Source organism: Salmo trutta, chromosome 14, assembly GCF_901001165.1.
Source record: "Salmo trutta chromosome 14, fSalTru1.1, whole genome shotgun sequence".
Taxonomy (NCBI): Eukaryota; Metazoa; Chordata; class Actinopteri; order Salmoniformes; family Salmonidae; genus Salmo; species Salmo trutta.
The window spans coordinates 25,749,487-25,762,760 of NC_042970.1; the positions used below are offsets into that span (position 1 = coordinate 25,749,487).

Sequence of the window (13,274 nt, forward strand, 5' to 3'; positions counted from 1 at the left end):
TATGACTCATGGGGACGTAAAACAAAAAAGGCTGGTGAAGGCTGTCGCCGAAATGTGTCTGTTTGCTCTGATCTCTGCCGCTAACAAAATACATTAAAACTTAAAGAATATTTCAGTGAGTGTGGGTTTTACTTTCTCATTGGGGACAATAAAACATCAAAATCCCTTATGTAGGGAACATGGTGTACTGTACTGAGGCAGTGTCAGCCACAAGACTTGATTTTGTAATTAGAGAAAGATATATTTAAATGTATTTATTTATATCCATGGTTGAAATTACTCGTGTTGACACAGTGTCCAATATTCAAATATTCAGTAAGACTCTATTCAAAGGGATAATGCAAACATAATCATAACTTTGTGTAATTATCATGATATACTCACATTTTGTGTGGGTGCATGTGTGCGTGCATACAGTTAGTAGTTGGAAGGTGCATTGCTTGTGTACTTTTCTAGCAACCCTACTCTCCCGTCCAGGGCCTCTGCTAACAGCCTGTGTCGTCTGGGTAACCTGACTACCCTGAGGGGTGAAACCAGAGCACCAGATCACCAGATCAGGGTCCAAATTAATTTGACAAAAAAAGGTCAAACCTCTTTGTCTCACCCCTTATTATAGGGTTAGAGGTATAGAATCACTTTCTGAGTCTGCTTAATAAAACATGAGGGAAATCAAACAGGACTCTGATTGGAAAGGTCAAATGACCACTGATGGTAATGAGACACTGGGCCAGGGAAAAACACAACACAACAAACACAATCTAAACCCAGGTCAGCCAGCCTGCACAGTAGGGACTAGGTCCAGTGCTTCCAGAACGGATTTAGACCAGGAATCCTCCAACTGGGATTTCTGTAAAGTTACCAGAATTTTGCGGCCCTACTGAGACCTGTTTGGATTTAATTGTCCACTTACAGAAGCAAGCCACGAACCAGACCTGTTTGGATTTGATTGTCCACCTACAGAGGCAAGCCACGAACCTTGATACACTCCTGGGGCAGGAAAATAAAGAGGATAAAGTTATGGACACTCATAATCACTGGAGATCAATACGGAGCTTACTGTTCTTTATTCACACAGCTCATAGACGTTATGAGGTGACTCATCAATGAGAGAGGGGTTTATGCAGTGTGGCTGTAAATATGGAGTTTTTATTCCCTCTAAGCTCTTTTAAAACTTGACTCAAGTGTTATTAGCACAGGCTTTGCTTCTTATATCTTCTTAGTGAGCCCCTGGTAATCATAATACTGCTTAGAGCAACTCTGTTGTACTTTAAAGCAACGTGAGAGAGCATGAATATTAGGAGCAATGTGTTGTAGAAAAAAATTGATTATTTCCATTATTACTATTACATTCTAAACAACATAAATGTTTTCCATTTACCAATTTAAGAAACTAGTCTCTAGACATTATCATGACTGAAGCCTCTATTTTGATTATGTCAGAAAAATAACATGCATAATAGTACATGATACAATCAACAGAGTTGAGTTTAGGTATTTTCCATGTGAGGTCATGTATTATTCATGTTTGTTGCTGTTTGTCATATTTACAGAACATTTTTAGAGTACACGAGGAACACCCTGTCCCAACACAGTGACAGAGACACATTTAGGAGAAAGAGATCATTCATTAAAACACTGCCCTCCCCAAACCTCCATTCCCCCAAACTCTCCATTCCATGCACGACACAGAATTTACCCTATACCCCACCAGTGGATTAACAGAAATGCCCCCACCCCCAGTAATGCCAGGGAGGTAGTGGATGGGGGGGGGACTCAAGACAGTAAGGGCCTTGTCACCAAACCAAGCCTGAGAAAGCCTCTCCTAGCAACCGTAGACGGCAACACAATATCCTTTCACACAGCCGAGAGGGCGTCCAAAAGGCCCTTTGAATGGAGCTCAGCTCACCCCTGTGAAGAGGCTGTGCTGCAAGGCTTCAGTATGGACAACCAGGCCTCTGGGGCCCTGTCAGAGAGAGAGGGGTAAGGAGGATGGAAGGGGAGGGAGAGAGTGAGAGTGAGAGCGAGAGAGAGAGGGGGGGGAGAAGGATGAATAGGAAGGGATGTGGGGATCAGAAGGAAAAGGGGAGGAGCAGTAACAGAAGGGGTGTAGCGGTATGGGGCATGGGAGGGATACAGGTGAGGAGGAGAAGGGAGAGAGGATGGAGGAGGAGGATGATGAGAGGAATGGATAGAAGTAAAAGGAGTAAAGGGAGTAGAAGTGAGAGAGATGGAGGAAGAATGGAAGGGTGAGAGGGCCAGTTTAATGCCTGCTGTCACTGTGTGCAGCCTTTAGCTGTTTATAGCCCCCAGGCCGGTAATGTCCATTTAAAATCAATGAGGAGACACTAATGACATCACAAGCATGCTGGGCGGATGTGAGAAATGGCAATGATCAGGGTCTGATGTATCGTCTGAACCCATCTCTATTTCTCTCCCATCCCACCCATCTCTCTCTATTCTTCTTTCCCTCTCTCTACAGAAGACGTATAGCATCAACCAACAGCAGCAGCAGCAGCAGCAGCAGTGTGTGAAAAACGGAAAGCACAGGAATGGCAGAGGTACGTCTGGCCCTCTCCGGTTACTGTCTCATGGAACAATAACATGCCTGGGAAGTAAAGCCAAGCAACTCTGAGTTACCATCTTGTGTTATCACTGCCTCTCATTGTACACAGCAGAGTAATGGACCTGGCCCTCCAATCACTGTGACCATACCTGCCAGCCAGGTAGAGGTACTTCCGCACACTTGGCACATTTGACTGTTCACTGGTCTGGTTACACTGTTTGTGTTATGTATGAAAAGTTTTTTTAAAGGGCTCAAAGCATCCAGTAAGAACCTTAAGAGTCTTAAAAGAGTCTTACAATTTAGTGCCTGTGCTAACATGATAAACTCTGATTACGTTGATTTTGTGAAATACAAGGGATTTCGTGGTACTTGACATAAACTAAAGTGTCCAACTTTGAGATCAACATGTCTTGGAGAGTTTTCATCAGAGTGCTGAAGAGATTTACATTTCTTCCTAATCCCATGTCTTACTTTGTTGACAAATTTGGGATATTTTTTATCAAAACATTATTTATAACTAACAAATAAGTCAGTGAACACCTTGTCACTTGTCACTCAGTTATTTTCTATAGTGGTAAGTGTCCATTACTCTCTTTGTCAGGAAAAAAATATCACATTGATACTGACATCCCTCTGACTAATTGCAGGCTAGCTCATAATCTCTATCTGGCTAACACTGTATACATTCTACATCCCCTTAAAGCAGAGGCATTGGGAAAGCTATGTGTAGATGAACAGCCCAGTGTACTCTCTCCCAGTACTGCCAGCCTGGCTACTGGACTACACTGCTGAGTATGAAAGCGCCCAGATGACTTATGGTTAATATGAGCATTAGGCGAGAGAGCTTAAGCCTTCTGCTAATCCTACCAGCTACAGACCACTGAGGATCAGAAAGAGGGAGAGAGAGAGGAGTGAGAGTGTGAGTGAGTGAGAGAGAGGGGATAGTGTAAGATTGAGAGAGAAAAGAAAGAGAGGGAAGGAAGGAAAGAAAGAAAGAATGGAGGAGAGAACTAGAGAGATTGAGAGTAGGGGAGAGAGAGAAAGTGAGAGGATAGAGGAAAAGAGAAAAAGACAAAAGAAAAAGAAAGAGAGGGAGAGAGTATCTAACAGCAGGCTAGAGACGAGGGGAGAGGCAATAGATAGAGTAATAATATTAGAGATAAAGAGTGAGAGAGAGAGAGAGAGAGAGAGCGAGAGAGAGAGAGAGAGAGAGAGAGAATGACAGAGTGCGAGTGGTGTGAGAGAGGGAGGGGCGGGCAGTGGAATGCCCGGGGGTCATGTGACTGTTTACTCTAGCCTGGGCAGAGAAGCATGCTTAAAGGAGTGCTGCAGCAGGACACACACAGATACACCCAGACACAGAGAGAGGGAGACAGACAGACAGACAGACAGACAGACAGACAGACAGACAGACAGACAGACAGACAGACAGACAGACAGACAGACAGACACCAAGAGAGGCATGGCACAGAGAGTGCCTTCTGGCCAGGCTGGGAGGACCAGAGACGTACTGGTCAAGTCAGGTAAGACCCATGCAGAGCTATGCTCCACTCTGTCACTATGACAGAACAGCAGGGCTGACACAGAGGCTTCAGCAGAAGCCAGATTTTGCAGAACAGTGTTGTATATGTTATAGGCTCTGTTTATTTATGGGAAAGGCAAATTGTGCAAGAAGAGAGAAGGTAGTGAGATCTGTACAGTATGTTGATAAAACAACATGGTTTTGCGAACATCATGGAATGTATTACTGAGGTAACAGGAGGGAACTTTGTAGATACTAGATGTTGTTATCTGTTACAATTGTCTCTACTTATGGGGGAGAAGGTATTTTAGACACATTTAGGAGGGCTCATTGTTTGGGCCTGGAAAAGACAAACATGAAGTGAAATGTACTGTACATGTAAGTGTACTTGAGACACAGAGAGCATCAGATCAGTTTCATAGCAAAATCCACTGAAGACACCTAGCTATGTCTATAACTTATGCATTGGTACAGCAACACAGATTGTCATGTTAACAGTTTGGGAACGATGTGCTGGACACACCAAGGTATCACCAGGCACAATGACTTCACATAGCAAGATTCATTCAGATAATGTAATTATAATGCTTAAGCAGGATTTTCTTGTTTTGTACTCTTGAGTCTTGGGACATTACATGTTCTTTGTGTAGAAGAGCCCTCTGTCCATCAATTGGACAATACAGGACCACTTACAGTTGAAGTCAGACGTTGACATACACCTTAGCCAAATACATTTAAACTCAGTTTTACACAATTCCTGACATTTAATCCGAATAAAGAATCCCTGTCTTAGGTCAGTTAGGATCACCACTTTATTTAAGAATGTGAAATGTCAGAATAATAGTAGAGAGAATTATTTCTTTCATCACATTCCCAGTGGGTCAGAAGTTTACATACACTCAATTAGTATTTGGTAGCATTGCCTTTAAATTGTTTAACTTGGGTCAAACGTTTCGGGTAGCCTCCCACAAGCTTCCCACAATAAGTTGGGTGAATTTTGGCCCATTCCTCCTGACAGAGCTGGTGGAACTGATTCAGGTTTGTAGGCCTCCTTGCTCGCACACACTTTTTAAGTTCTGCCCACAAATGTTCTATGGGATTGAGGTCAGGGCTTTGTGATGGCCACTCCAATACCTTGACTTTGTTGTCCTTAAGCCATTTTGTCACAACTTTGGAAGTATGCTTGGGGTCATTGTCCATTTGGAAGACCCACTTGCGACCAAGCTTTAACTTCCTGACTGGTGTCAGGGGTGGCAGGGTAGCCTAGTGGTTAGAGTGTTGGACTAGTAACCGAAAGTTTGCAAGATTGAATCCACGAGCTGACAAGGTAAAAATCTGTTGTTCTGCCCCTGAACAAAGCAGTTAGCCCACTGTTCCTAGGCAGTCATTGAAAATAAGAATTTGTTCTTAAATGAGTTGCCTAGTTAAATAAAGAAAAATGTCTTGAGATGTTGCTTCAATATAGCCACAAAATTTTCCTTCCTCATGATGCCATCTATTTTGTGAAGTGCACCAGTCCCTCCTGCAGCAAAGCACCCCCACAACATGATGCTGCCACCCCGTGCTTCACTGTTGGGATGGTGTTCTTCGGCTTGCAAGCCTCCCCCTTTTTCCTCCAAATATAACGATTGTTATTATGGCCAAACAGTTCTATTTTTGTTTCATCAGACCAGAGGACAATTCTCCAAAATGTACGATCTTTGTCCGCATGTGCAGTTACAAACCTTAGTCTGGCTTTTTTATGGCGGTTTTGGAGCAGTGGCTTCTTCCTTCCTGAGCGGCCTTTCAGGTTATGTCGATATAGGACTCGTTGTACTGTGGATATAGATACTTTTTTACCTGTTTCCTCCAGGATCTTCACAAGGTCCTTTGTTGTTGTTCTGGGATTGATTTGCACTTTTTGCACCAAAGTACATTCATCTCTAGGAGATAGAATGCGTCTCTTTCCTGAGCGGTATGACAGCTGTGTGGTCCCATTGTGTTTGTACTTGCATACTATTGTTTGTACAGATAAACGTGGTACCTTCAGGCGTTTGGAAAGTTTACTGTATGTTCTGTATGATTCTGATGGCATGTCTGGTTAGTGGCCTAACATGCGTCCTTGTTGGCTTCTGCTGTTATGTTAGACCCTTGCCTATTTTAATGATAATGACTTCATGGAGCCTGAGTCTGAATTTCATGGTGTGTCAACAATCTGTATTCACAGTGTATTCTGGGAAAACAACTCCCCCGCCCTGTCCCTTGGGAGACTGGGTGCTTTGGTCATCTTAGGGGCTAAGCCTGCGTTGCCACGACAACAACCAGTGTTCTGTTTGTATACAATCTAAGAACCCTTTCACTCTCAGATTTTTCCTCCCAAGGTGCATAGCGTTATAAAATGAGACAGGAATTAAATAATTTCTCTACCCATCTGCATCCACCTGTTGAAGTAACAGTGAAGTAAATACCACATAAAAAATGTGAATGTGCTTTGGTGAAAGTCAACAGGAAATAGTTGGTTGACAGACCCAGCTATTTCACCATCATTTCCCATACTCATTTATAATCAAACAATGTGTAGCCTGCTTTGACTCCAATAGCCACTTACTCAGGATATTCAAACAGAACCTAATAGTGACATTATAAAGCATTTCAAAGAACAAACAGCGACTCAAATGGCATATTACCATAAAATGGTTTACTGCAAAGATTGTGGGATAATGAAGATTGAAAAGGCTCCTGTTTCTCTAGCCACTGTGCTGTAGCCTGAGCCTCATCCCCTGCCATAGACACCCAGAGGAAAATATGATTTGCCATACTCCTCCAGGGTTATAAGAGATGTAACTGGATGATGGACTCAGTGCACAGAGATATTACTAACTTACCCAGGGTGCATTGAAATGACATCTAGCATGTCCTAAATCTCAAATCAATACAACCACAGCCGGGATTATATGACTCAAGAACTACCGAATTATCGTACATGTCTGTCTCTTATGTGACTAGGGTTGCAAAGGGAGGGTATTTTACTGGAAATGAACTTTCTAAATTTACCAGTAAACTACCAGAAAATGTTAAATGTTCAAGGATTTTATGTAATCTATCACATCTAGTGGCCCTTTTGGGAACTTCAGATTTTTACAGTTGTTTGTAATTATCTTTGGTCCTCTACGAAATAATTCAATAAGATTAGAAAAAAACTAATAGAATTAAAAAGCTGTAAAACATTATCCTAAATATAAACCATGAACTAAGTGAATACCATTGGTATTTAATATGAGTCTTTCAGCATGAAATATACAATAATGTACACCATTTTATTTATTTTTGTAAGGACAGACGATGGGAGACGAGACGCAAGTACAGGAAGGGAACATTTAATAAATAACCGACATGAAACAAACAAGGACAGTATCTTGATGGGAAACATAATGACAATAATGCTGACACGGGGATCAAACCGAGGAACAGACAGATATAGGAGGGGCAAAGTAATGGAGTCCAGGTGAGTCCAAAGATGCGCTGGTGTGCAATAATGGGCAGCCTGACAGTACCCCGCCCCTAGTGGCGCCACCCTGGGTGAGCCTGATGGTCTTGCCGAGACATTTGAGTTGGCTGAGGTGTGGATGCCCAACGAGCCGGCTGAGGCGTGGGAGCCCGATGAGTCGGTTGAGATATCGTGTGCGAGTAAATAGTTAAAGATCATTACTATAGCTCCTGTCTTGGGCCAATGAGTTTAATTTTGTAAATGCTGGATCTCTATGGCAAGATGCATCATTCACTCAAGTTTAGTCAAAATCGACCCAGCGCTGTCTGAGATATCACGTGTTACTAATGAAAAAATGTACAAACGAATGGACGGAGACAGATCTAAAAGTTATTCAAGTATGAATTACCAAATTTACGATAGATTGTCATCGATTTCTGTTAATTACCAAAATGACTGAAGAGTCTGGTAACATTGGTAAACTACAGGTAGTTTGCAACTCTATATGGAGCATGTCTGTCTTGATCTTTTGAGGGAGTTTTGTCTATTTTTATGAAGGATAAGCAAACATTCCACACAGAAGATTGTGGACTTACATTGCATAACAAATGATGCAACCGGCCTTCCTTTTTTGTTTGTTGCCAGCCTGGTCTCATAGACTAGTCGTAACATAGTAAATGTAAATCCGGGACACTCAAATTAGTATGATATGTAACGTTTGATATGGTTACATAAGACAGATGGTTACTTAAGGCAAAACTGAAGTTGGGTGAGAGTATAAAGCAAATGTCTAGCAACCCGAAGGTTGGGAGTTCGAATCTCATCACGGACAACGTTAGCATTTTAGCAACTTTAGCATTTTAGCACCTTAGGGTTAGGGTTAGGAAGCACCAGTGACTTGGTCAATAAAGAAGTGGTCAGATGACGCAGATGCTAATATACAGGACTGTTTTGCTAGCACAGACTGGAATATGTTGCGGAATTCTTCCGATGGCATTGAGTACACCACATCAGTCACTGGCTTCATAAATAAGTGCATCGATGACGTCGTCCCCACAGTGACTGTATGTACATACCCCAACTAGAAGCCATGCACTACAGGCAACATCCGCACTGAGCTAAAGGGTAGCACTGTCGCTTTCAAGGAGCGGTTCTCAAGGAGTTTGAAAGAAATCCCGCTACGCCCTCCGACGAACCATCAATACAGGACTAAGATTGAATCGTACTACACCGGCTCCAACGCTCGTCGGATGTGGCAGGGCAAGCAACCTATTACTGACTACAAAGGGAAGCACAGCCACGCGCTGCCCAGTGACACAAGCCTACCAGACAAAATAAATTCCTTCTATGCTCGCTTCGAGGCAAATAGCACTGAAGCATGCATGAGAGCATCAGCTGTACCAGACGACTGTGTGATCACACTCTCCATAAGCGATATGAGTAAGACCTTAACCTGTTGTGGTATAGGGGGCAGTATTTTCACGGCCGGATAAAAAAACGTACCCGATTTAACCTGGTTACTACTCCTGCCCAGAAACTAGAATATGCATATAATTAGTATTTGGATAGAAAACACTCTAAAGTTTCTAAAACTGTTTGAATGGTGTCTGTGAGTATAACAGAACTCATATGGCAGGCCAAACCCTGAGAAGATTCCATACAGGAAGTGCCCTGTCTGACAATTTGTTGTCCTTCTGTTGCATCTCTATCGAAAATACAGCATCTGTGCTGTAACGTGACACTTTTTAAGGCTTCCATTGGCTCTCTAAAGCTGCCAGAAAGTGGAATGGGGTGTCTGCTGTTTTCATTTACAGTTACACGATTAATCAGTTTAATAATAATAATAATTACAGAGAGTTATTTGATAAATATGTCTTCAGTTTTAATGATGCCAAAGACACGACAGCCTATTCCCCCTCAGGAGTCTGAAAAGGTTTGGCATGAGTCCTCAGATCCTCAAAAAGTTATACAGCTGCACCATTGAGAGCATCCTGACTGGTTCCATCATTACCTGGTATGGCAACTGCTTGGCCTCTGAACCCAAGGCACTACAGAGGGTAGTGCGTACGGCCCAGTATATCACTGGAGCCAAGCTTTGCTGCCATCCAGGACCTCTATACCAGGCGGTGTCAGAGGAAGACCCTAAAAACGGATAAAAACTCCAGCCAACCTAGTCATAGACTGTTCTCTCTGCTACCGCAATTCAAGCGGTGCCAGAGCGCCACGTCAAGGTCCAAAAGGCTTAACAGAATCTACCCTCAAGCCATAAGACTCCTGAACAGCTAATTAAATGGCTACCCAATCTATTTGCATTGCCCCCCTCCCCCTCCTTTTACGCTGCTGCAACTCTCTGTTAATTATCTATGTATAGTCGCTTTAACTCTACCAACATGTACACTACTGTTCAAAAGTTTGGGGTCACTTAGAAATGTCCTTGTTTTTGAAAGAAAAGCACATTTATGGTCCATTAAAATAACATCAAATTGATCAGAAATACAGTGTAGACATTGTAGACATTTCACCTTTATTTCACCAGGTAGGCCAGGTGAGAACAAGTTCTCATTTACAACTGCGACCTGGCCAAGATAAAGCAAAGCAGTGCGACAAAAACAGCAACACAGAGTTACACATAAACAAACGTACAGTCAATAACACAATAGAAGAATCTATGTACAGTGTGTGCAAATGTAGAAGATTAGGGAGGTAAGGCAATAAATAAGCCAAAGAGGTGAAATAATTTCAATTCAGCATTAACACTGGAGTGATAGATGTGCAGATGATGATGTGCAAGTAGTGAAACTGGTGTGCAAAAGAGCAAAAAGATAAATAACAATATGGGGATGAGGTAGTTGGGTGTGCTATTTACAGATTGTCTGTGTACCGGTACAGTGATCAGTAAGCTGCTCTGACAGCTGATGCTTAAAGTTAGTGAGGGGGATATAAGTCTCCAGCTTCAGTGATTTTTGCAATTCGTTCCAGTCATTGGCAGCAGAGAACTGGAAGGAAAGGCAGTCAAAGAGGACGAGTTGGCTTTGGGAATGACCAGTGAAATATACCTGCTGGAGCGAGTGCTACGGGTGGGTGTTGCTATGGTGACCAGTGAGCTGAGATAAGGCGGGGCTTTACCTAGCAAAGACTTGTAGATGACCAGGATCCAGTGGGTTTGGCGACGAATATGTAGCGAGGGCCAGCAAACGAGAGCATACAGGTCGCAGTGGTGGGTAGTATATGGGGCTTTGGTGACAAAACGGATTGCACTGTGATAGACTACATCCAGTTTGCTGAGTAGAGTGTTGGAGGCAATTTTGTAAATTACATCGCCAAAGTCAAGGATCGGTAGGATAGTCAGTTCTACGAGGGTATGTTTGACAGTATGAGTGTAGGAGGCTTTGTTGCGAAATAGGAAGCCGATTCTAGATTTCATTTTGCATTGGAGATGCTTTATGTGAGTCTGGAAGGAGAGTTTACAGTCTAACCAGACACCTAGGTATTTGTAATTGTCCACATATTCTAAGTCAGAACCATTCAGAGTAGTGATGCTCATCGGGCGGGCGGGTGCGGGCAGCAATCGGTTGGAGAGCATGCATTTAGTTTTACTAGCATTTAAAAGCAGTTGGAGGCCACGGAAAGAGTGTTGTATGGCATTGAAGCTCATCTGGAGGGTTGTTAACACAGTGTCCAAAGAAGGGCCAGATGTATACAGAATGGTGTCGTCTGCGTACAGGTGGATCAGAGAATCACCAGCAGCAAGAGCAACATCATTGATATATACAGAGAACAGAGTCGGCCTGAGAATTGAACCCTGTGGTACACCCATAGAGACTGCCAGAGGTCCGGACAACAGGCCCTCCGAACTCTATCTGAGAAGTAGTTGGTGAACCAGGCGAGGCAGTCATTTGAGAAACCAAGGCTATTGAGTCTGCCAATAAGAATGCGGTGATTGACAGAGTCGAAAGCCTTGGCCAGGTCGATGAAGACGGCTGCACAGTACTGTCTTTAATTGATGGCGGTGTCGTGTCTTTGGCTATGCCGGATTAAGTGATATGACATGCTAACTTGTAAAATTATTTCTCTGTAATTAATATTACCTGATTAAGCTAATCATGTAAATGTAATTAACTAGAAAGTCGGGGCACCACGGAAGAACGTTTATAGAGCTGTTATCTTCCGAATAAACTCTTAAAATACTTAGTAATATTTTACATCGATAGCAGTCAATATTAACCCTTAACTTATTTTCAGTCTCATAATGAAAGTTGTAAATTCTTGGTTATCTTCACGAACCCTGGCTAACAAGTTGAATCAGCAATACAAAATTGGGTTTAATTATTTATTTACTAAATACCTAACTAATCACACAGAATTACAAATACACAGAATACCAATGATGTCATACAGAAAACGTCGGTGGACGGAACCTGGTTACACAAAGGAAAGGGGGTTGGGCTTGAATGAAAGGGCGGGAAGACTTAGGAACCACAAACAGCAGCTATGCTATCGTAAATACATTATCTTATGCATTCTAAATTACCACCCATTTGGAAAAGGAAAATGCAATAAATATTTACTCTGAGCTGCGCTTCGGTAGATTGGTCGTAGATGCTGGCCGGGTTGGCCAACAGATCTTCCTGTCCTCGGAAGAATGTCTCTGGTGGTAAATTGGATACGTGGTGGTATCTTCGTCTGTTTGTTAGACTGGGTCAGTCGTCCGTCCTTTCCTAGCCCACGTCTACAGCGGCTAGGAAGTATCACTTCTGTAGTGAATAAGCTCAAAGTTCATACCATTCGCCATCAAAGCTCACGCCGAGGTTGGCTTAGTTCTGTCCTTGACATGTGTGTGTCCTTCTAACGTAGAGGCTGCAGACCTCACGTACTGGAACTACTGGTTATCTTTTCGTCAAAGGCTTATATAGTGGAGAGGGGGGAAGGAGGTGTTTCATCGTTTATAACCCCTGTCTCTTCACAGGGTTGGGCCACTGATCGAGCAGGGCACTTTCCTTATGAAAACCCAATTCTCTCATTTGGAAGCTAAAATTACATTTAATCTCCTAACAAACAATTTCAATATCAAAAATGTCAATTGCATAACAATTCCTGTGTGTCTCTGATAACTAGAGGGTGTATACTTTCTCAGGTACAGTTTATGTCGTCCTGTCATCAATCATAATGTCCCAGATAACAATGAACTGACCTCCATACTCATTACGTTATCAAGCATATTTCCAACTGGTTTTATTACCAAAATATGGTTCCTTTCCCCATTTGTTTGATGTTCCCAGAGTCTCTATATTTAACAGGACAGCAGTCCTTCAGTAGGGTCAGTAAGAGAGGGGAAGGGAGAAAGGTATTTATGCGGGGGTCATAAACCTTACCCACAGGCCAACGTCATGACAGCGGTTATGATACCGTTTAGGACGCTGAGCGTGGCTGAGGTGCACCCTTGACCAGCTCGGAAACCAGATTGCATTGTGGAGAAGGTACGGTGGGATTCGAAATGTTTGGTGATCTGTTTGTTAACTTGGTTTAAGAATATTTTAGAAAGTCAGAGCAGGATGGATATAGGTCTATAACAGATTGAAGAGGGGGATGACAGCGGTAGCTTTCCAATCTTTGGGGATCTCAGACAATATGAAAGAGAGGTTGAACAGGCTAGTAATTGGGGTTGCAACAATTTTGGCAGATAATTTTAGAAAGAAAGGGTCCAGATTGTTTAGCCAAGCTGA

At 42.7% G+C, this 13,274-nt stretch overlaps 1 protein-coding gene across 2 annotated transcripts in view; it reads left to right on the forward strand.

The window, feature by feature from the left end:
• Nucleotides 1–13,274, forward strand: part of LOC115207674 (protein FAM107B) — a 51,082-nt gene that overhangs the window by 12,173 nt on the left and 25,635 nt on the right. Inside the window, exon 2 of one of the 2 annotated variants that reach the window (XM_029775005.1) lies at nt 2,480–2,558. In XM_029775005.1, the coding sequence (XP_029630865.1) occupies nt 2,480–2,558 (79 nt within the window). Of the gene's footprint in view, nt 1–2,479; nt 2,559–3,921; nt 4,087–13,274 lie in introns of those variants that run through there. The other variant, XM_029775004.1, reaches the window with a different exon arrangement.